Source organism: Achroia grisella, unplaced genomic scaffold (genome assembly GCF_030625045.1).
Source record: "Achroia grisella isolate CSIRO2021 unplaced genomic scaffold, CSIRO_AGI_Agris_v1 utg780, whole genome shotgun sequence".
Classification (NCBI taxonomy): Eukaryota; Metazoa; Arthropoda; class Insecta; order Lepidoptera; family Pyralidae; genus Achroia; species Achroia grisella.
Genome location: NW_026713020.1, coordinates 283,095 through 307,619, shown reverse-complemented (window position 1 = coordinate 307,619; position 24,525 = coordinate 283,095). Strand labels below are relative to the sequence as shown.

The 24,525-nt window shown below is 30.8% G+C and overlaps 4 protein-coding genes and 1 non-coding gene across 5 annotated transcripts; 1 reads left to right on the top strand and 4 right to left on the bottom strand.

The window, feature by feature from the left end:
• Positions 1-22: 22 nt before the first annotated feature.
• Positions 23-1,957, bottom strand: LOC131850885 (uncharacterized). The gene is made up of 4 exons (XM_059201267.1): positions 1,733-1,957; positions 1,114-1,338; positions 889-1,014; positions 23-341 (listed from the first exon to the last, which is right to left on the bottom strand). The coding sequence occupies exons 1-4, from the start codon at positions 1,824-1,826 to the stop codon at positions 91-93; spliced, it is 696 nt and encodes a 231-aa protein (XP_059057250.1). The 5' UTR covers positions 1,827-1,957; the 3' UTR covers positions 23-90.
• A 501-nt stretch (positions 1,958-2,458) lies between these two features.
• Positions 2,459-8,207, bottom strand: LOC131850946 (ubiquinone biosynthesis O-methyltransferase, mitochondrial). Its single transcript, XM_059201364.1, has 7 exons — positions 8,127-8,207; positions 7,238-7,307; positions 6,285-6,458; positions 5,080-5,194; positions 3,921-4,052; positions 3,230-3,500; positions 2,459-2,620 (listed from the first exon to the last, which is right to left on the bottom strand). The coding sequence occupies exons 2-7, from the start codon at positions 7,300-7,302 to the stop codon at positions 2,505-2,507; spliced, it is 873 nt and encodes a 290-aa protein (XP_059057347.1). The 5' UTR covers positions 7,303-7,307; positions 8,127-8,207; the 3' UTR covers positions 2,459-2,504.
• A 21-nt stretch (positions 8,208-8,228) lies between these two features.
• Positions 8,229-10,417, top strand: LOC131850945 (replication factor C subunit 3). Its single transcript, XM_059201363.1, has one exon. It carries the CDS (start codon positions 8,682-8,684, stop codon positions 9,747-9,749), a length of 1,068 nt encoding a protein of 355 aa, XP_059057346.1. The 5' UTR covers positions 8,229-8,681; the 3' UTR covers positions 9,750-10,417.
• A 507-nt stretch (positions 10,418-10,924) lies between these two features.
• LOC131850944 (uncharacterized) lies at positions 10,925-22,786 on the bottom strand. The gene is made up of 5 exons (XM_059201361.1): positions 22,637-22,786; positions 15,653-15,881; positions 12,833-12,957; positions 11,932-12,063; positions 10,925-11,120 (listed from the first exon to the last, which is right to left on the bottom strand). Exons 1-5 carry the CDS (start codon positions 22,737-22,739, stop codon positions 10,960-10,962), a joined length of 750 nt encoding a protein of 249 aa, XP_059057344.1. The 5' UTR covers positions 22,740-22,786; the 3' UTR covers positions 10,925-10,959.
• On the bottom strand, positions 14,958-15,029 carry Trnaa-cgc (transfer RNA alanine (anticodon CGC)). The gene has a single exon. It is a non-coding gene; the product is annotated as a tRNA-Ala (tRNA).
• Positions 22,787-24,525: the final 1,739 nt, after the last annotated feature.

The window sequence follows — 24,525 nt, the reverse complement described above, 5'->3', positions numbered from 1 at the left end:
AGAAATATTTTTTATTTCATTATTTAATTTAAGTACATATCCCACGCTAATAAAATTATGTTTTGTTGTTGAATCCATAAATATGGAATTTCACGCTTGTATTCTAGTTTCTAAATTAGACAATTTGCTGCTCAGTGTGGATAGATCGCTTTGAATTTTCAGCAAAATGTTGGTAAAGCTGTCTCGGCTCTTATTTTTGTGGAGTCGGAATAAGGAATTACTGGAGATTCGACAAGATAGGTCGGACTTTTTGTAGTCATTACGAAAGAAAGCTGCTCTTTTGTTATCCATCATACACTGGTTGTTTAACGCTATTGTCTCGACGAATATAGAGGAATTTCCTGAAACAGAAATCTTTTATATCAACTGTATACGTAAAACACGAATACTGTTAAGGTACAGAACAATAATAATAATGCATAATCTTGATATAATCATTAAATATTGCGCTAATGTAAATGTTTAAATGGTACGCTGGTTATGGATTATAATGCTGAATGTAAAATATACACCAATGGTGAAATTAATATAAAATAAACTCAGAATAAAATAGTAAGTAGTAAGCTAGTAGTTGACTTACAATACAGGTTACTATATTTGTTATTAGGTGCTACTTATAAAGACTATTGACTCTGGTGATGTTGCACACCATGTCATTTCCTCAGCGAGCAGTAAGGAATTTGAATAATACTATGAAAGTTGATCTTCATAAAAATGTAAATAGTCGACAAATTTTACCTGACTCTAGTAGCCTTAAATACGTAATTTCCTATCGGTCTAATATGTCCTATTTAATGATCTATCATTTTGATATTAAGATGTATTCTGTTATAGGAATTGACTGAAGGTGCCAACCTGATCAAGGCAGCTGGTTTTTAGACTACTTACCATTTATATTGTTGACACAATTTGTAAGTTCTTGATTATCAGTAGAATTTTCTTTGGTAATAATGTGTTCTTCAACATGATTTGTTTCACCCATCGTGAGCATATTGTTATGTACCATAGTTAACGCTGTAGATAGGACATTTCATTAGTTGTGCCAAAATGAAAATAAATTATTTCTATATATTATAAAATTAATTTATTAAACATTAAGACGGAAGAACTCACATTGCAGTCGTGATCTAGGTAACCAAACCTCCAACAAATACGGATGCTGTGGATCGTTGCCTTTACGTAATTCCGTCAAGGGTATTTCAACGTCATTGTTGCATTTCAATATGATTATTTCTTCACAGTAATCAGGCAAATCGAGCAGATGCCATACTTTTTGTCGAAGCATTGACATGGATGCAGTAGGTTTCAGAGCTATGTAACGGAGCTTTTCCTCGGTGACTACAATGTTTTGAGAGTGTTAAATAATAAATGAAGCATACCTTAAAGCCTATATCTATAGGAAGTGCCACCATTCCCAAAATAATTGTAACATTAATTTAATTAGCAATGCCGCGGTTACAAAGATTTTTACCGCAAACTCTTAGACTGGAATGAACTGCCGAGGCATTCTCTAGAGGCTAAAGCATAAGGTTTTTCAAAAAAAGGTATTTAAGGTTTAAAAACGGTTGGCAACACGAACAGGCCACGCCTGATCTGGATTCCACAAGCTACGCTAACAGTTTGTGATCAGATTGGTTGTATACTTATTTGTTACTATTTTGGTAAATAAAAATGCCATAAATACTGGAATATGTCGTAAAAGTAATAACTAGAAATTCTAATGTATAATTACCACCCAAATCGTGTCGTCTAATAACAAGAAAACTTATGACATCCTTCTTAAAAAATTTAATGGGAGTCCAAAAAATCTTTGTTAGAGACATCATAAATAAGTTTCATTATATGCCGTACAGATTTTGTCTGCCTAAAACATTTCAATTTTGTATTACGACGTCGAAATCATTCCTTGTAGATTTAAGATGTTAAGACGTATAACTTAGATTAAAACATATAAAATCACTGTCAATGACGTTCTTGACACATACTTTTTAATGTATAGGTTTTATACGTAACAGCAGAGTTCAACAATTCCTCGCATTTTAGTTAACTTTCTGTAACGTTTTCGACAAAATATTTATTGCTAGTTGTACATTTACAGTAAAGTACTAAATATGCTAATTCTAAATAGCGGTTGAGCAAATAAACACGTTTAATGCTAATATTTGCTATTTATGTTTAACTCTGAGACACTCCAAAGTTCAACTACAGTTTATAAACTTTGTGTCACGTATCGATAATAGCATATTAGTACAAGAGTAAGCAGAGCATACTTTAATTACCATAAATTATGAATTATGATGATTCTTTTTGCGTTAATGGGCGTACAGCCCAGCGAACTAGGCACTAGCCTTAGCCCCACAACATTTTCTACCCGTTCAACATTATTTGAAAATTATCAACTTGCAAGTAGTAGTAGTAATGTGATAGTTTCGGTTTGTTTATAAATAAAATATGTAAATAAAACAATAACACCTTTATTATAACATTTGATAAATAAATAAACATTACTTTAGTTTAACAGCTTGTAGAGCAAATAATAACTGTTGTGAATTAACAAAACCCCATTTGTTTGTGAGAGGATTATATATAAGACCGTATATTAACTCTACATGACAATTATCTGAAACAAAAATAGTGTAGTTTTATTATTATTAAAATCTTTATCTGTATTTCAGCTTATTTATCTTTATTGGGTAAGGGTTTGCTAGCCTAACATAGAATTAAAGACCTAAACCCTCAAAGATATTTGTGGATTCACAAACTTTGTAATAAACAATATTGGGAGGGTGTTAGCTTCTAAGAATGCTTTGTTGGATTTTAATATATTCAGTGAAGTGTTTGCAAGTCGAGTGTTACGATCGCCAGACGTAAAAGAGTAAGAGTTCAACTTACATTATATTACCCCATCTCAGTTAATTGCAATAAGCAAAATGTCGCTAGAACTGATCTTTACTTCATAGCACCCGGTAACTTCAGAATCTAACGAGTTCCACGTACACATACCTTTACACCTATTTATTATATTCTATACTAGGGCTTGGGCGCCGATATTTTAATGATATGTGTCTGTAGTTGGTATCATGTGTTGCAATTTTGGAGTACTAAAATGTAATACCTCCATACCTTGTAACTTTGCTTATCTGACTCTTCAACAGAAATATATGTATCAAAGTAAGCTGCCGTCAGCTGAAATAAAGCGTCTTTGTACAAAGTCAACTTCGGTACTCACTTCTTTCTAACAAAAAGGTTAGTTCTGTTGGTGTCATCATCAACTCATATTGGTGCGTTCCTTTCGGTATTATATTTACGACATATTCCGCAAGCCATATTCCGAGAAATTGGGTAATTCGAGTTCTTGTTGGAGTGGTGAAAAATATTCGTCCCTCTGGTTTGAGCGCCTGTATACATGATTTGATAAATAGCTCTTTGTCTACTATATGCTCTATTACTTCCGATGCGATTACACCGTCGTAGTAATTACTAAATTCTTTTGAGTGTTCCTGAAATAATTTTATTAATTCACATCATTTATATTCCTAAAATATTACCAAAATAATTTTATTTAAGAAGTTTTCATTCTTTACAAATTCTTTTCTGTATAGTTAATAATCAATTACATTGCTCACAGAAGATTAACATTTTTTTATTTTGACTGCAGAATAAAGGGGTTAATGCGATTTGAATATACAGAAACAGATCTTGGTGACAAATTTCTTCCTGGTATCTTTCAGCCTGGGTCTTTTTCTATGGATATCATGTATTGAAAATGTATTTATTTCAGTATATCAAGAGTACTCATAGTACTTGTAGTTTCCCTTTGTTTACTTAGGGAAACATTAGATGGCGCTGTGTGAGTTGTTCGAAGTTATACATTTTTTTACATTAGGTTATTATATGCATATTTAATATAATATTCCAACCTCAATAGTAGTATGGTGGTATTTTGGTTTAACATTCAATTCTTTATTTATGTCACTGTGGTATTGTGCTATTTGGACTAATTCTTTGTTTGCGTCTATACCAGTAACCTTTGCACCAAGTCTGCTTAGAGCCTGAAAATAAAATAGATTAGCTTTAAGTATTTAGTTACTGAGATAATTTCTAGATGGAATACACTTAAGGATCGGTGAGTATACACATACACAAGAATATGCCTACCTATTGGGAATAGCAATGTACCATGTCAGGTTATTTCTACGCGGTTCACCTTGGAAACCATTGTGATTGGTTCCTGGTGAATTTGTCATTATTGGTTAACTGACCTGACCTCATTTTGTCATCCTCTACTAGTGTATCGCCAACGTAAATCGTTAACTCAGACGGGTGCATCATTCCCTTGTCATCAATTAAAAAATACCAATTTCAGCATCAAAGTAGCTCGAATTGTAAGCTGTTTCATGTTTAGGCAGTGAAATTTCATAGAGGCATGACATCTAACTCGAATGAGAACAAGATGCTCACAGTGGTGTTTTTGTACATAGACGGTTAAAGCTTACCATCAGGTGGACTCCTCAACTTGTTTGGCATTTCAATTTCATAAAACTGCCTTTTATAAATCTGAACTCGTTGTTCATGTTACAACCTGAGTGTTTGTGGTATGAATTTCCTCTAAACCGCAATTAACGTGACTAGTTAGTTCCCAGAAGGTGAGCATAAATGTGGCTACAGGCATCAAGTCATCAAAGTATTAAGTAAGTAGTTCCAAAAATAAAAACTAACATTATTATTTTAATTTTATAAATTATTATACCAGATGACATTGTTAATTGTGGAGAAAAAATGTGGCATAATAAATAGAAAAAAAGATTAAAAAAAGATTTAAGAAATATTTAGCAGAGGTATTTACAGTTCTTAGTTTATTTTGTTTCTTATATTTTTAGACAAACAAAACACAGAATATAATTTCCCATATATCTTTAAGCTATAGCCGGCCTACATGGGGCATGAGAATTTTAGAAATGCTGAGGAAGGGCATGGCACAGAAAAGGATGGGAAACACAGCCCTAACGCGAAGTTGTGATCTACTAAGGCCTATATTTCTGAGTACCGTAAAAAAGTCATGCAGTATTAGTAAGTAACCTCAGATAAGATCCCACCACCACAACCCACATCCAAAAGTTTTTTGTCTTTCAGTGGCATTGTAGTTCTTTCATTTGGTGCACATTGTACCAGACCATCTCTAATGAATGGCACTCTGAAAAGAATAAAAAAGTATTATAGGAAACTATAGTTCAAAAATAGCTTACATTCACATTTTCTCATTATATCTTTAGTCATAGCTCAAGGGATTAATGCATATCAGATTTTATTTATTTTAATTATATAATATTTTCTATCTCTGTGTATTAAGTAGTTCACAGGTCATTAAACGATAGGAAAAATATAGAAGCTACATACTGGAGCACTACAAGGAGGAGCAGTGATAGAGGATATCTGACATGGCAACTAACAATAATAGACAAAAAAAATAGCCCAGGACTACTCACTTAGTGCCATCTATTCAATGACTGTTTACCATGTGATCTAAAATTTAACACAATATATACATGAAGGAGCTTCAATTCATAATATAATTTATTTTGTAGAATGCAAAAGTTCTTAGAATAGCTTTTGTTAAAAAATATTCTGTGAAGTGCCGGAATCTTCTGATTTATCCCTTGCCCAATATCATCTATATCATGACAGTCATATACGTTGCTCGAACCCCTTGTAGTATGTAAGTGCAAATGCAAATGTAAAAGAGATCATTAACTATGTATTAAAAAAAACCCCAGTCTGAAGTTGGTACATTAGGGCTGCTTATATAATATACTTCAGCGAGTTTAGAGAGCACTTTACACAATCCTTTTTACCCCATAGCTCTACCTGAAGCTGTGACAATTAGCTATCATGGATTAAAAAAAAAATCCCTACTCATGCTAACAATATATAACATATATAAATAGTAAAATGTATAAGACATGTTGTCCTGTCATGTATATACAAGACAGGACAACATGTATAAGTTTTACTTGAATTTTCAGAAAGAATTTAAATTGCTTTGTATCAGTTGAAATGGTAGTTATAGTACTTTATAATATGAATTAATTGTTTTCTCAAAGTGGGAACAGTCATCATAAATATTTATTCTGTAAATAATATAAACAGAATATATATAAAAGACTTAAGAAGATATATTTATGAATTTTAATGCTTGTATTACCAGACTACTTGCAGCCATCTGATAGTAAAGTAATGTGCCAACTGCTAGGTGTCAAGGACACATATCTATAAATATTACTTACCGAACTAAATTCATAGAATGTAAGGCATAAGTTGGTCCTTTAGGATTCCACCATTCCTTAGACATCTCTGTAAATTTTTCAACATTTGGTGTGTCAATAGTTGTGCGGTTTGTTGATCCACTTTTCTGTGTTGCATTCCAGCATGATGTTTGATATTTTTTTAAGTTAATCCATCTGTAATAGTACAAATAATAGCCATTAGTATTAATTTATTAATAAATTTGTATTACTAGACTTTATTGACATAAACTTAATATTAACTTTTGAATAGTCTAGAAACTTATTATACTAGAAACTTTTATCTGATTGAATAGAGATTAAATGCCTAACAGTTTCTATGTTGATTGTCGCATGCCTAATCCTTGTTAATGTAAATCTAATTAAAACAATATTTATTTAAAAGAGCAACACACAACTTTCTTGCTCATTCTTCTTGTGATGAGACTGCATTCTAAATGAGTGGTAGAAGAAAAAAATGTGATTATTCAAAAGTGTTTATTTAAATAAAGATTGTTTCTATTTCTACTTGCCCATATAAATAATGATGATCATTGTGAACGTAAATTATATATGTATATTAATCCACTGATTAACTGCTTGGAAAACATATATATAAGTATATATATATTGTACCATCAAGTATGAGTACCTGACAAATATGAAGTATGCTGAATATTGAAATTTACAAGGTTTTGAAAATTAGTCTCAAGACCAAAGAATATAAAAATTAAGTTTGTATTAAGGAACTTCATTTTTTATGCAGCACCTTTGACAAAGTGTTAAATAAGTAAGATATTTAAATATGCTTTTTACATAAAATGTAATGTAAGTATAGTAGGTACACATTATAATTATTTATCATACCTCATGATGTTAAGTCCACCAATTGTACTGTGTGCATTAAAGTTATATAAATAAATAATTAAATAAATAGTCCATAAAACAATACTCACAAGTTAACTTTCCTGTACAAAGTATTTTCAACTATCCTCATTTCATTTAGTAATGCTGTATTCATTCTATCTGCAAAATAAAATTGTATTTTTATTATTGCATAGATCATTACTATATTTTATAAGTATTAAAGAAGAGTATACATAAAGCATTACTTTTTGTACTGTTCAATAGAGGAATGTAAAATGACATACATGATTATAAAATTAGATTTTTTTATTCTAGAACCCAATTCAGATCAAGTATATAGGATAAGAAACTTTCCTGTTAATTTCTTGAATATGTCCCAAAACTTCATATACCTATATATGATTTGATATGAATACAGACTAATCAGTCAGTGTATAAAATGCTTGTGGAACATGGTCCTGTCTCAATACATCATGATAGAACTGGCATGGTTATATATATTAGTGTCACAATTAAAACTTTTAAAATATTGTAACATAATGTATTTACTTCAAATATTTTGTTATTAATTTGTCTTTTAATATATGTTACTAATTATTATATAATATATGTTATAACTATAGTATAACTAAATGCTATATTTATCTAGTTTGATGACACAGTTTCTACATTATGATTGTAAACTATAGTTACTGTTGTTCAGTTTGGTTTGGTCAGTTGACTCGTAGAGAATACCCATCTGTGTAAAGTTTGCCTTTAAAGTATTAGTGCATTTTGCCTTTTTAAATATGTAAAATAAATACTGTAATAAGGACATTAAACAAGAAATAAATAGAATTATATAAATTTACATAGTGTTAAAATATTGTAAATATCAAATAATAATAAGCAAATCGATTGAAATGTTCGAAATAGTAAAAAATTTAAAATATTCTTAATCAGACTGACCAAACTAGACAAAACAGAATTAAAACTTACCGGTCACGTGTTTCGTTTTTCATGAATAATAAATAAAAAATAGTATATTTCGAGGTCAATTTATTATTAAATTAATCAATGTCTTAACATTACTATAATTTGTTCAGTTTGTGAATAATAAAAATAGAGCGACTTAAATTTTGTTTTGTACATATTATAAGAATAATTGTATAAATGACATTACATATCAATTCAAATCATACACACTGTACAGAGTAATTTCACTGCTTCTGCTTGTCCAAAAGTTAAGATTTCTACACAAGCACAGCCTAGTGAGTAGTGCGAGACGCCCAATTTGCTTTTCCTCCAAAATATGCAATAAGATCGAGGTGAATAAAAGAATAAAATTCTTTTTTTTAGGTTCTGCTGTTTATAATTTTAATCAAAGAGAAACGCTTTGAAAATGTATATGAACTGACAAAACGTATCGTATCAAATGTCAATTTAAACATTGACATTTTCAACTGTCAGATTTTGAATTTGTGTCTTGGTTGTATATTTCTTCTCCAATTTCTTGATATTAATTTTGATATTAAAATCTTATCGTAGTATAAAATGAGTCTTTGGGTAGATAAACATCGGCCGAGAGATTTGTTGAAGTTAGACTTCCACAAAGATCAGGCAATACGCTTAAAAAATTTGGTTCAACAAAGTGACTTTCCTCATCTTCTTGTTTACGGTCCTTCAGGTGCCGGTAAAAAGACTCGTATAATGTGTTTGCTGAGAGAGCTGTATGGTTCTGGCGTAGAGCGATTACGACAAGAAACAATGAATTTCACAACTCCGTCGAACAAAAAAATAGAAATAATGACTGTAAGTAGCAATTACCACATAGAGGTTAATCCAACGGACGTAGGTATTCATGATCGTGTTGTTATAATGGATTTAGTAAAAAATGTTGCCCAAACACATCAAATTGATTCATCTGGACAACGAGAATTCAAAGTAGTTATACTAAATGAGGTGGATGATTTAACTAAAGATGCACAACACGCATTACGTCGAACTATGGAGAAATATGTAGCTACTTGTCGGTTAATACTTATTGCTAATTCTATATCAAGAGTCATTCCAGCAATAAGGTCTCGTTGTTTGACAATACGAGTACCTGCTCCTACAGAAATGGAAATTTGTTCAGTATTAAACTCAGTTTGCAAAAAAGAAAGTATAAATATTCCTTCTGAGTTAGCAATGCGTATTGCTAAATGTGCTGATCGTAATTTGCGTCGTGCTATACTTATGTGTGAGGCATGCAAAGTACAACAGTACCCCTTAACAGCTGATCAGAAAGTCCCAGAGCCTGACTGGCAAGTGTTCATTCGAGAGACAGCTTCCATGATATTATCTGAACAATCTCCTAAAAAGCTTGGTGAAGTTAGACAGAAACTTTATGAGCTGATAATACATGGAGTTCCACCCGACACAATATTTGCAGGTTTGCTTAAAGAATTGGTACAGAATTGTGATATGGCAATGAAATGCCAAGTCGCAAGTCATGCAGCAAGATTTGAACACAGAATGAGATTAGGAAATAAGCCCATATTTCATTTAGAAGCATTTGTTGCAAAATTTATGGCCATTTATAAAAAATTCATGGAAGAATCATTGGGTGATGCATTTTGAGAAAAGAAAATGACTGTATGAAGTTACTGTTTCAACTGTTGTTATTATGAACTGTTCAGATAAGTTTAAATTAATACTTGAATGTACCTATTGCTATAAAACCTTTTAATACATTTGAAATGTTTAATAAAAGTGTTTTTACTTTGGTATTTAGTTGTTACCTTACTTTTTAATATATTTTAAAAAAATTTCATTTGAGGATGGGAGAAATATCCCATGCCAATGACATTTGAATACAGGTAAATAGTATTTTAATCTATTGGTGTATCTTTCAGTGGCCATGGAAATGTGACTGATTAACATATAAACTATCATAATTATAATGTTATTAGAACTGATAATTTGAATGTCAAATTATGTGTAAGAATATCCATGGGACAAAATTTGTCTTGATCAAATTCAGTGACAATTAAATATGTATATGTACTTAAAATGAAGTAGAAAAGGATGTGATGTAACCATTTTTTTGCATTGATATGTTGTCTGGCATTAGTAAGTGGCCAATAGTCACTTGCATAATAGTAAAATAAATATATACAAATGTTGCTATTATATACTCACTATAACACATATTTCTTTAAGCACAAATCACACTGGCTAGGATTACATCTATAGACTACTTTTTCACAAAGTACCCGCTTTAGTCCATAACAGCTACCATTTATTTGTCTCATCAACTTTACTTACTTCACTTTGTGAAAAAGTAGTGTATATAAATTAAATACACCACAACACAAACACATAAGTACAAGGAAAAGGGGAGAGGAAACACAGCAACAAGAAGCCTTTACACCTTGCTCCTCTGGAGTGGGCATTCAGTAGATTTACTTGATGATTGCATATTAATTGTGGTTATTCTGTCGTAAATATAATTTATTGTTAGGCAAATAAATTGTTTAATGATTGGTTACGTAAACATGGAAAAAGAAAATGAATCAAATATTTTTTTATATATCTTTTGTGTTTGACAAAGAAACACTTCTAAACGCTTGAACTGACTTTGTATGCATATTTCAATGGGTTCCATAAATTGGACCTGGCAAATAGAGTTGTGTTATTGGTAGGAAATTCAGATTTATACATTGTTAAAACTTTAAACTTCCGTGTATAGTCAATTATGAGAAGTACAAAAATTATATTCATTCGTATATAGAAAAGTGTCAATTTGAAATTTGAAATAAATAACATTAATTTCTTATGTATTTTGTATTTAGTAATTATAATAATACTTTATTGGAACTTTGCTAGCAAACAGTCTAAAGTTATCAACAACATTGTGCATCACAGCCGCTGTTATTTCATCAGCTATATGGTCCAAAACTGATTGCTTAGCGTGTAACATCTTTTCAATGATTCTGGAATCTTCGGAGTCTGTAATAAACGAATATGATTAATACATTACTTTGACTGCGGTTATGTTATTCTTTGATAAATCAAAATACTCTATACAAATAAATTCATATACAAATGTAAAACAATATACAATAAATAAAGTAATTAACTCATATGTAGTAAATAAAATGAAGCATTAAATATCTTGATTAATTTCATGCTTTATTAGGCTGATAAAAGAGTGTCCTTACGCTCGTGAACTTCAGCTTACTCTGAGTTGTATGAAAGTCTCAGGGGTACATCAGTGCGACGGATTATTATTATTTATATTTTCATACACATTTTTTTCGAAGCATGCATTACATAAATTTATTAATTATTTTAGTAAAATATTGGTTTTATATTTGCAGTATTAAATATTGACAGTGTTATCATCAAACCAGAAATAAAGGCGGTCACATATTGTTAGATATCTCTTCGGTTTCAAGAACAGCAGAGAGATATCTAACAATATGTGACTACCTTTATTTTTGGATTGATCGTCTTTTATTGCACCCGAAGGATATCTTTTTTGGCTTGCTGAACTGTGCCTCGTTTAGACATTCATCGTGCGTTCTTGGTATTCACGTCATCGGGAGGTGTAAAACGATTATTGTATTTTTACATCTACATCTCATTCGCACCATGTTAAAGTGGAAGGTTGAATAATAACAGAGAGGTTTAATCTGTTACGTTACGCTATTTTCTAAATTAATGTGTAAAACTATAATAAAATCAAAATATTTATTAGATTATTTATGTGTTAATTTGGTTTAGGCATGGACCGCAGTGTGCTAAATAATGTACATACTTGGTTCTAAAAAGAATGTTGGAAGTCGCACGTTTCTTACAGCTATTCTTTCTGGTCCGATGAAGATGTAATCTTCCTTGTCAATTCCCCGTTGAGTCGACCAGCCATACGTGATATTAGTTTCTACATTCTCTGAAACAAAATGAGATACCGATAATATTATTTGGTGATATACTATTTTAACAAACAGCCTCATCTTCCAATTTTCGCGGGCTTCTTTGGTAATGGGCCAAAGGTATAGTTAGTAACACTGGTTCTGTGCCACCAATGTACCTTGCCGTAAACTTCTACCATGGGCACAAATTCGCGTTGAATTTGCAACAATGGCTAACTGACTTAGTTTCATAATGATACTTTCATTCTTCACTGGTACTCGGCCAGTGTATAGGTACCATTAGCGTAGTTGGCATTATATATTCCACAATCAATAAGAAATAATCTACACGTAATAACAACGTAAAAAACTAATTTTTATTTATCCCAAATTCACAACCAGGCATAAATACAACTTTGCATTTAGTATCTCCAAATACCTAAGTAGGTAGGTACCTACATATAAGAAATAGGAATTTGTTATATGTAATTGGAACGGCAAACAAACTGATGATCCACCTAATGTTAAGTGATAAGCGTCGCTTATGTATATGGACAACAATACGGATATCACGTTATCATGTGACAACCGTGAACCAACTGATTCGTTGCCATTCCAATCCAATCCAATCAAGACTGTCGTTCCTCTTATCTTGTAATTTAAAATAAAAAGTAGATACTATGTTTTAGTGTAGAATATAATTTATCTGCGTACCAAATTAGTAAGTAGTAATTGTTTCGTGAGGGAGTACAAACAATTAGTACGATTTATTATAAATATAAATAGTAAATGATTGATATAACTTGCCAATATCCATAGTAATATAGGCGATGTAAGGTTCTAGTCGCGTTGCCATCGAGATACTGAATTCTCCGGTTACGTGAAGGTCTGTGTTGAACGTGACTCCACTTTTGCCGCCATCTAAATAAAATCTGCCAATGAAATGGTAATACAACCTTTTATAATGGTATACTGTTTAGCATCTCGAATTGAGAATTTGAATAGGTATTTAAAAAATAAAATTCAGAGGTTCATAAATTTAAGGATAACGCGGTGCCCTTGAGTAAGTAACACTATGGTGGCTCCTACATTATCCTTGAATTATGTTTCCAAAGAGTTTTTGTATTTTTTTATTATTGTACGTCCAAACAGACACAGTTAAGAGCGTTTTCCTTAAAAGTTTTGGGATAATTATTAATATATACAGACCTTTACAAAAAATAACATTCTTTTAATGAAAACACGTACCTTATATTTTATTTGCGAATATTTTAAAAATTGTTTTTACAGTAGGTAAGTGTAAAAATCATCTAAATATAATATGATTAATCAATAAACATGGATGATTAAAATATAATAGCAATGAATTTTGAAGTGGTATCATTCCAAAATATTTAGTAGCGTATGTAAATAAAACATGCAAGGTCTTATAAGATAGATAGGTATTATATGTACCTTACATATATACGGCCTTATAAAACTTACAAAGCCTTAAAGTCCACTATAGCAGTGCTATAAAGGCTTTATAAAAATCTCTATTCATAAACGCTCTTTAAAGCTCTTATAACTGTTCATAAGCAATCAGTTCTATAAACCTAATAATAACTCATTAATTTTACGCTTGTATTTGTACGAATATGTGCTTCGGGGCTGAGAAACAAGCATTCGTGTTTGTCACCAAAGTAGTATAAAAAAAAATTAGTAAAACCTATTCATGTATCTATATCTAACAATAAATTATAGTAATTGGGACCAATATCAGTATATCTACATACTTACTTCTAGGGTTCAGGATTGTAAACAATGTATGCTTTGCCAACTGAATATTGACAATTACAGAATAAAAATTCATTACTTCGTAAACAGTTAGATTCCTAATATAAAGAAAAAAATATGTTAACTAGTGACATTATAGGCTTTTGCACCGGTGCATAATCTTTAAATGTCTCGGCTTTTCTATGCTGTAATATGCATTCACTTACCTATACCATCATTTAGAGTCACTCTATTTAAAACTGCGTTAAATTACATTGTGTCATTTAAAAGATCTAAGCGCACAGACCCGGCGGCGAAATAGTTTTTACTACATACATAATATTTAACTACATACAGTAAAATTCCTGATACTTAAATCAGTTAAATGTATTTTAAAATGTGGTATTTTCTCGTTTAACTCTCTCTGTTGCGAAGTGTTAGTTTTTTCAAGAGGGTTTCAATTCCGTAGCTTTGGAGAGCTACGGAATACACGGAAAGAGGTCACAACGTGATTTGCTTGCAGCTCCACCCTATTTCCACTTTTCTTCTGATAGTTGGAAATATTTATATTTCATCACTGCACGCATTTGGAATTAATCAGATACAGTAGGTATAATACGTAGAAGTAAAAAAATATACTGGAAACAATTCTAAGACTGTGAATGTTAGTTGGTTTGTTTTTTTGTTGGTTAGTTTTTCACAACTATGATAACGAGAAGATAGATTGTATCATGAGGACTGCTATACTTTTGTTACAAAAAAGGAGGCGAAGTCAAGAGCTAAAAAACGAAAAAACGCGGGTTGAAGATATTTTTCAAAATCAATATCATATCATACAATTTGCTTGAAAAGTAAAAAATGCTAGGATTTTATTTTAGATTTAAAGGATAATTATTTTACTTTACACTAGTAGATAAAATTTATGTGGAATATATAGATATATGTAGAGAGTACATCTGCTCTTACGGAAGTTATGCTAGATATCTTAATTAGTCAGCAAGAGAATATGTATAAACCTTAAAAAGATTCAACTCTGACGAAACTGGCAAATATAGTATAGTATGTAGTTAGCACTTTTGAAATAGCTATAAAATATGTGTTTTGTATAAAAGTATACAAATTTCATAACCCGATGAGTTTATTAAAAATATAGTCCAACAAAACAAAATGTTAAAGTTGGAGGTGCTGGGATTTGAACCCAGGACTTTCAGCATGCGAAGCAGACACTCTACCACTGAGTTACACCCCCAGTGAGGGTAAAACTGAAATTAACAATGTGCCTTAGGAAGTCAAACTTCAACTATCCAATGCAAATGATCAACGACAAACCGATCTAATAGTGCTTTGCAATTTTAAACTTTATGACTTTATCGCATAAAATATAAACCGACTCACGAATTGTGACAGTCCTGGTAGGTAACGGATATAGCTATCAGTGGCGTAGCTACCTAGGGCAGTGCTCCGTGGCCCTCAAGTTCAGGGGCCCCTCGAATCCTTACCAGAAAATCTCGATCGAACTAAACTTTTGAAAATTTCTCCCATTTTCAAAATAAATATGACAGGTTGCAACCCGACTTTAATCATGGCAACTCAATTGAGAGAAATTCATAAATTATACCTTTGGAATCCCTTAAATTCTTTCTGTGGGTTGGCAGTATTATCAATTTGACGGATAGCGATATGTGCGTTTTAATAAAACTATAATGTATTGATTGATTGATTTGCCCCAGGGTCCTTGGTTACCTAACTACGCCACTGATATCTATACAAGATACATGTCAGTTTATAAGATAATTAAGTGCACATAAAAATGCAGTTGTATTAAGATCCTCTTTTAGTCAGTCGGGTAAAAACTAAGGAACGTTTACTTACTTTCTATCGGCTAGCCGTGTCCATTTAGTTCCCGCGACGTTTGCTCTTCTCAGTAAAAAGGACATTTGTTGCTCAGGAAGAGAGATTGCGACGCTATCGAGGATGATTGGATCAATGGGTTTCATACCCACATAACCACTGTTCATTAGAATGAAAAATGTTCTTAATCCTCGTCGTAAACACGCGATATCATTGGAGTTGCAAGTGGGGAACGGCAATGCGGGTGTGCCTGCAAATTGGATATTTAAGCTTAGTATTTACTAGGTATTTCCCGCCATTTCTCCATTGCAGTGAATGCTAGGACTTCTGACTGTAATGCTAGGTGGGACAGTGAGAAACAATGGTAAGTGAACGCGTTGTTACCAACATTTAAAAAACCGATGTTTTGCTTGTTGTATTTTATTGTGATGTGAATGTCAAATTAAGTTATTGCATCGTAATTGAGCGCAACTGTGCAAACGTAATGCAAGCGGTCAAAAGAATCCCAGTGTTTGTTTACCCACTGAAAGGGAACATTGCGTACGGTCAAGTAGGTACGAATTGACGATCGCGCAGTTACATTTTAATATTTCATTGATAAACCCTAACTTTAATCCTAAAATGCTAATTACAATTTGTTTGTATTTATATCCCCATAATTGGAGAATTTAGTTCACAGTATTTGTACTGGATTTGGAAGACTCATTACTGTCTTCCAAATCCAGTACAAATACTGTGAATTATTTGGCAATCGCGTGTGCATACGTAACACCGCACTTCTATCACTATCGGGACATCTGTCGTTTCGTTGTTTGCACTCCACGTCTGTGTCCAGTTTCTCTGAGCTCATAAGGACGGTATTGTTATTGAACGTTTCAGCTTAAAAGGGGCCTTTAGATTAGGAACCTGGCTACTGACATGAAATTACATCCTAAAACTATCTTGTTGCTTCTACTAACTGGTACAACGTAACAAAATGTTTTTAATAAATTTAGTCACTGATATTAGATGCAATAAATGTGGACATACCACAAAAAATATTTCAGTTGTGATAAAACAACAATGTTTTATTCTCCTTTTTGAAATATGGTAGGTGTACATGAATTTAACTTACGACTTTGAAACAACATATTGATATGATACTTATATACCTACAGTATTTTTAGACCAACGCAGTAACCGATTGAAAAATACCAATCCCAATCATATTCCCAAAAATCTGTTTTAAATATCTGGCTAAGATATGTATCCATAGTAAAAATGAAAAGGAATGGTAAATCTAAAAGTCTCCGATTTTAAGTCCATTCAATATAATAATATCTTTAGCCAATATATTATCTACATGTTTTGCAATCGTTAGATAGTGTCTCGATACTAGGATTCTTTTATGTCGCAAATATACAAACATTCTCACCTTTACTTTGCAACGTCAGGGTTCGTGAATACAAATTAGGATCTAAACATCCAGGTCTGCAAACAATGATTTTGCCATATCCTTACATATGTTTCTCTGTATATGCACAATATACAAGCAGATAAAACCATAACGGACCTTTTTGCGAATTTCTCTTTACAAACAATGTGAATATTTGACTGTGACCCTTTTTAACGCACACAGAATATTAGATTTTTCCTTCAATTCGTGTTTCTGGTGGGTTTACCTGTTCGATACATTATGATTTTTTACTACATAAAGTTTGCTGTTTGGTATCATTTCTATAGTCACAAATAACATGTATAGTAAAAACAAATCAACTGCAAATACAAATTTATATACGAGCTGAGCCTGCGACTTCGTACCATTATAACAATTTTGTTTGGAAACCGATTAGAATAAAATAAACACAATTTTTTTAGTGACGCTTATTATCAGAATACATTAGTTATCAAAAAACCGTAACGTAATAATACATTTTCTCAAATGTATATCTACACTGAGCCACTTTGTATTGCTGTAGCACACATATGCAGGTGATAATATAAACCAATACAATAGAATATGGGTATATTCTATTGTATTGGTTTATATTATATAGCTAAACCAATGCAATAGTATACAATACAGGTTAACTGTATTTAAGCTTATATCTAATTGTACTACTATACTAATTGTAATTAAGCTTATATCTTTCATGCACAGATTGCTATCGGTTACAGTTTTATTAGAGCAGAGAGAGTTTTATTGAATCATTTAGGTAGGTACTACTTATTCCAACTCTATCTGTATATTTCTAATTAATTGCAAATGTCTTTGGTATTTCACCAACATGGACCTGATGATTAGATCAGACCCACATTTCATTTCCAGTTACTTTAAGGTCCCACAAATCTTTGTTCCAATATTAATAAATATTGGAACAGAGACAAATCTTTGTTCCAATATTAATAAATATTGGAACAGAGATATGTGGGTTTTATCTGTCTTCTAAAAGTACAACAACCCAATCTCATTCAGGATTCTTATTCGATATTAGGTATTTGTGAAAAATATTTATTGACTGACCGTAGATAGCCGATCATTGGTGTTCCGCGTTCAATATTTTGGTATAGATTATTCATTTTGGAAGGTCAAGGAACCCATAAAATCCAAGGTTAATTTTTTTGACGCTGTTAGGTAGATAAGTACTAATCAATGATCACAATAACTGATCTATAAGTAGAGTATCTACTTACAAGTGTATAACAGTTTCTTTTTTCAAAACGATTCAATCAATATATGTTAGACGGTATATATATTAAAAATACGTAGGCTATATTTTACAAATAGAAATATTGTTATTTATACGTTTTGGGCATGTCTACATTTGGCTCACGGTATCCTAGACATGCATGCAATGACTTTATGTATATCTATACTAAAATTATAAATCGGTAAGAAGAAGAGTGATTATTATGTCACTCGTGACAATAGAACCCTATAGAATAGTAGATATTTTATTTGTTGCAAAATCAATGATGGATATAGGTCTAATGTTAGCGAAAATTATTGAATGAACACTTTGGCAATTTGTTAAAAATTGTAGGTATATTTTTACCAATATGTTCATTCAATAATTGTACAGAATCGAAGAAGATATACCTTAAGAGATATTAAAAATGAGCTGTATTTTAGGCTGATCCCTCCACCCTGCTCCTCCACTCTGGTGGAAAATTATGAATGATTGAAGTACTTTTCTTAGAATTGTCTAATCTTAAGTTATCGCAACTATTTACCAAACTTTAAGAACTATTTAGAATTTAGTAACAAATAAAGATTTTATAAAGTAATACAAATAAAATACACATAATATAAACTTATCCCAAAAAGTTTTTCAATAAAAATGGAAATAGATATTTTGTATTTTAAATTTTATTATTCTATAAAGTTCTAGGTAGGTAGGTATATGTACACTTGAGAAAATATTGATTTTTATTATTTTGTTCCAGTGAATTTGTTAAGCGTGCTAGGTACCATGTATTGGCATTTTTGAGGTGTTATACTTATAACCACAACTGAATACATCTTGTGGAAGATTATCTCCATGTACTAGCGAAAACTTTCATTGGACTATCTATTCTCTTTCTTTTAATTCTTCATAAGAAAATGATTCAAAACAATCTGCATTTGGTAGAGCATTATATTTTTGGGAATTGTATATAGATGAACTGAAAGTATTAAAGAATGCCTCTTTATGACACGAGGCCGAGTTATCTAGTATTATTTATGTATTGCACATAGTTTTTTGTGACTTACCTATGGCAAAAAGACTAAGACTTTTTACCGACCTAGATTTTACAAAAAGCCTTTGAAATGTTTAAAAGTAAACTATTTCAGACCAGTATTATAGCTCAATCGTATTCTAATATATACATACAGCACTAATTGTTTTTTTAAATATTTTTTCATTCATTAAGAAGCGGGTACAAACTAGAACAAACAAAGTATCGGGTAGAAGCCACTTTTATATATTTATTTAGAGTACCTATATTAAGACTAATTACGCTAATAAGTACGTTGGTAGGTGCTACTAACTAAATACATAGTATTGCAAATGTCAGGCTAATTATCATTTACCGTTCACCAAATTATTCTGCGTCTCTTCACGGTAGTATTAAGCGTTAATTGACATTGACATTTCGGTATTTTTATGAATATTATGTTTTGTATTTTATAAAGTATATATAAAGCTTGAGTTGGTTTTCTTGTTTGGTTGAACTTGCAAAACCTCAGTAAATAGTGATTCAATTGAAACATCCTTTTGGTGTTATTTAATCCATTTATAGACGAAGGTATATATGACAAAAAGTGTTGCAAAAAGGAGAAAATTTAATTATTTTTCTCTAGTGTGACGTAGGCGAAATTGCGCGGGGTGGTCAGTTGTTTATGTATATTAGTTGTTGTATAAATTTTAATATTTATATAAACCGTATTTTATTTAATATGCGATATTAATTTTAACTATAGGTAATTAAAATCTCTAAATATTTTTTGTAATATTCATCAATACTTTAAAGAAATTTTATACTAGTAAAGAAATAAGACGAAGGAAATAATATTAATAATAAATAGCCTGAACCCACATACAAGACTATATAGTAATAAGCATATATTATATTATATATAAATATACATATAAAAGTGGCTAAACTAAAACATATATTTTTTTATTTACTTAATGAACAAATCAATGAAAAACACATAGGTATGTTAATATTATAAAATTACAGTTTCTTTTAACGCATTCATTTTGCATTCTCCTTGGAACTGGCAGTTGGATTTAAAAAAAAATTGCGTTCAATGGAATAATGATTGCGGAATTCTTTTAGGCTATATATTAATACAATCTACTCGCACCGGCTTTGCCCGGATGTACATCTATATTAACCTTTCTCATTTATTAAAAGAACCGCTTCGAAATTCAAATTTTAAAGATTGAATCTTTAAAACTACGCAATGGATTTTGCATACATAGGACGGACAAACAGCGACAGACTTTGTTTTATACTATGTAATGATATATTAATACACTTCGCTATATAAATCGTTCAGTAATAGGATCCAAAAGAAGAGAAGGAGTGTAAGAAAGTACGGGCATACTCCGTCAATCCAACAAAATATAGCAAGTAAAATTGTGATATACTCGTAGTATTAAATTATAAAAATGGTGCTGTATGGGCAGCAAATCTGTAACGATTGAAAGATTATATTTATATTTAACTAAGCAGGTACGTACATCAACCAATAAACTACTTTATAAGAAAAACAGAAAGTAATTTTCAATTTAATAACCTATTTTTATATCTTATCTTTTAGAAAAATTAGCAAATCAGGTGAGTCGAATACAAATTAATGGTATTTATTTTAAACAAACGTTGTATGTAAATGTTGATCCGATTGATATACAGACGTTGTTATAAAATATTTTTTGTAGAACAATAATACAAAATAAAAGTGTAGGTAACTTTTATTTATATATACAAATATTTTATTACACCATATTACAATAAAAAATGATTCCTATGTGCTAAAGTAGATAGAAAGGCTAGTAATGCACAGAGCGTAACCTAGCCTAATGCCAGACCATTGACCCGCCAGTGCACAGCTATAATATATTCTTGTTTTTTTTGGGACAGGATTTTCCTTCAATGCTATCAAGTACCGTCATAAATTGTCACACCAATATTTTGAATGACTGAGAAGTATCAAGGTAATCTTGAAGTGATTGTAATTGAGACGCGTCGTTTGGAGGTTTATAGAGCATTTAACGTTTACTATGTGTTACAAAATCGCGCAATCCGCATAGTATTACAGTTTGTTTCGAACTGATACGATCGACTAATATGGACAGTTTGCGAACTATCACAGTTGAGAAAAGCACTCCGAAAGACAAACAACGGAAACTAGTTCGCAGATACCTCGCTATTTAGTTTATAAAATAAAAAATATAAGACCATGTATAGGCATGCGGTCTAAAAAACAACAAACCCTTAGCATGTTGCAAAAAATAGTCCATTTTTGCGGTACATATGAAGAACACTAATATTCCGAGATAATGGGCAGCCTAGTGATACCTAATACAACTACCTTTCACTGACTTATGATAACGAACTTAAGTTACTACGGACCAAATTTCAGTTCCTCTGCAAAACAAAAATATTAAACTCTTCGAGTTCCAAAATTTGTTTACTCATAATATAAGTTTGAATACAAATGAACAATTGAACGATATCAACTGTTTTGATGTACCTATCATAATTTTTAAATTATTATGACTGCCCTTGACTACACTTGTGGTGTAATAAATGTACTTCTTAAATAACTACAATGATTACTTTAAATTTGAATAAAAAAAATACGTTTTACAGCTCATAACAATTCATGTACTCGTAGTTTTCCCATAATTTTCTAACGATTAATTATTTTGGAATATATTTCCAGATTTTTTACAGATTAATAAATAAATAAATCATTATTTCGATGTTTAATTATTCAAAATTTTAGTGGTTGTAATAAGCAGAAATATAAAATTTAATTATTAAGGTTGCCTGCCTACGAGTACACAAGAATTTTGAACTTATAACAATAAAACGTGTAATAAAATATAATTAATTTTATCACATCTTTATATATTAATAAAGAAAATGGTTTTTGTAATATATGCACATATAATATCTCTTTGAATAAATCCGACAAATTTCGTTGAGTCACTGTAATTGATGAGGTACACTGGTGGCTTTGTTTTTAATTCAACATTACAACATTTTATATCCAAATAATTGTAAGGACGACTAATTAAGAGATAAAAAAGGGAAAAAATTATAACTATGTTTAAAAAAGTTAATTATCTTTTGAGACTTTGATGCATAATTGTGTCATAACATAACCATAACATTTAACATTTATAATGAAATGTTACTATAATCTGCATTGGATATTAATTAATTGCTATATATGAACACTTTGGACTATGACTTATTTAACAGCAATTAGAGTGATTGTTAATATAACAGTAGATATATACTGACCTGGATACCTAGACTGTACATTTTGACGATAAAGTACATCACAAGAAGTATCAATCACCATGAGAAGAGTACAAAGAATGAAACGAATGCACTGCAGTAACATCTTGTTAGACCTGTGCCCGTAAGAAAAAGACCGGTCAGAAGGATCTCTTTATATATTGTTTATTAAATAAAAAAGGAAAACCGGTAAAAAATATGGCCTGCAGCCATAAGCACGTTTTGAGAGAGACTGTTCGACATTTAAATTGCCTAGTTTTTAATTTAAAACGTGACCTCGGATGTTGGTGTAATGGATCATTTGCAAGGATGATAATACTCAATATGGAGTTTGATTTGGCATACTTAGATCGATATCCATCATGTAAGACATTATTAGATAATATTTCATATTATAGTATATAATTTAGTATATTTAGTATTTATTTACTACTGTAAATAACAACTAAGTTTCAGTCAGGTTCTTAGAAAACTTTACAATAAGATTTGTCATTATTTGAATTCAAATTATAAAATCACCTACTTGTGTCGAATATTGTAAACTTTTGTTAAAATTTAATTAAATAGATTATAATTAGAGTATTCTTTTAACTGCCTTTATAAAGTAAGCGGAACACCTACAATTTAAGAATATTTACAATAAAAAAATAAATAAAGAGGCCATTACTTAATAATGAGATATACCTATATAACAGGAACTAGAATATTTAAAAACAGTTATAATTTAAAGTAAAATGTAGTAATGAGGGATAATGTGTTTTGTGCTTGTCAATAAATAAAATTTAATATTTATTTTACTAACATATTTATTAAATACTCCACTATGCATAACAAAAAGTATACGTAAGATTAAATTATTCATACAAATGATCCTTCAACTTTGTCGCGAGATAATATAAAAGACCGCGGATTTATTGTAATATAATTGCAATCCAGGGCCGGAATGAAAAGAGATATGCCTTTTTCAGAATATTCTGTTGCTATATCACTACATACTCATGTCGACCTAAGAGGACTATCGACCGCCTTGATAACATCCCATGAATGACTATGTTTCATTGTCTATTTTTTTGAAATATAATGGTTTGATTGATATATACACTGGTTGGTTGTAAGGTCATGAGAATGTTGATACTACTAATATTAATGTTGACAAATCATAAACTTTTGAATTAATTAATTAATTCATCAGTGTATACTTCCCAAAGGAGGTGAGCCTATTCCTTACACACTTTATCATCATATCATAAATCATAGATCAGATAAATAACCATGAGGTTATTACCTATTTAGCAATAAAAAAATTTCTCTTCGTCCGCGCCAATAAAGTTTGGGCGCAAAAGCATTATCTTATAATTTACACAGGTCTGAACTCTATTCTGTTGACTTAGGTTACAGCACATAAACCCAACATTATTTTAAGTAACTGCTTAGATACACTTTGCAAATAAAAGGTTTTGTACAACATTTTAAATAGGCTTAAGCCAGAATGAGAAAGTGACTATATAATTTTATTGACATAGTCATCTCAATTATTTAGAGCACAATAGATCTATGTAGGTCGGAGCGCTACAGGACCTGAAGTACCTGACAATAACCCAAACCCCTCAATGAAAAAAATTCTCTACTTTGGTAAATATCAGTGCAGTGAAATTACTCGATGATTCATGGTCATGGCCAAGACCCTCATGTCACAAAAGTAACGTTTTAAAATGTAAAATAAAACTTTTTGTCTTCGCTTTTTATTATTTTTAGTTATTCGAAACAAAAAGGTAAAACGAATTTGTGTAGTTTTCTTTTTAAGATAAAAAATATATCTATAATATAATAATCTCACATCTTCTTTTCTCCAAATTCTTTTATAGTAAAATAAAAAAATATATTCTTCTAAA

Bases quoted from the DNA above. Each gene is read 5' to 3' on its own strand.
- LOC131850885 (XM_059201267.1), bottom strand. From the start codon at position 1,826: ATGATGTCTCTAACAAAGATTTTTTGGACTCCCATTAAATTTTTTAAG. The intron at 1,339-1,732 runs GTAATTATACAT...AAAACATTGTAG, and splicing joins TAGACGACACGATTTGGGTG to TCACCGAGGAAAAGCTCCGT. The intron at 1,015-1,113 runs GTGAGTTCTTCC...TCCTATCTACAG, and splicing joins ACCTAGATCACGACTGCAAT to CGTTAACTATGGTACATAAC.
- LOC131850944 (XM_059201361.1), bottom strand. From the start codon at position 22,739: ATGTTACTGCAGTGCATTCGTTTCATTCTTTGTACTCTTCTCATGGTG. The intron at 15,882-22,636 runs GTCAGTATATAT...TCCAATTTGCAG, and splicing joins TGTACAGTCTAGGTATCCAG to GCACACCCGCATTGCCGTTC. The intron at 12,064-12,832 runs GCAAGTTATATC...ATTTTGTTTCAG, and splicing joins CTATATTACTATGGATATTG to AGAATGTAGAAACTAATATC.
- LOC131850946 (XM_059201364.1), bottom strand. From the start codon at position 7,302: ATGAATACAGCATTACTAAATGAAATGAGGATAGTTGAAAATACTTTG. The intron at 5,195-6,284 runs GTAAGTAATATT...TATTCTTTTCAG, and splicing joins CATTCTATGAATTTAGTTCG to AGTGCCATTCATTAGAGATG. The intron at 2,621-3,229 runs GTGAGTACCGAA...TTTTTGTTTCAG, and splicing joins AACCTTTTTGTTAGAAAGAA to ATAATTGTCATGTAGAGTTA.
- LOC131850945 (XM_059201363.1), top strand. From the start codon at position 8,682: ATGAGTCTTTGGGTAGATAAACATCGGCCGAGAGATTTGTTGAAGTTA.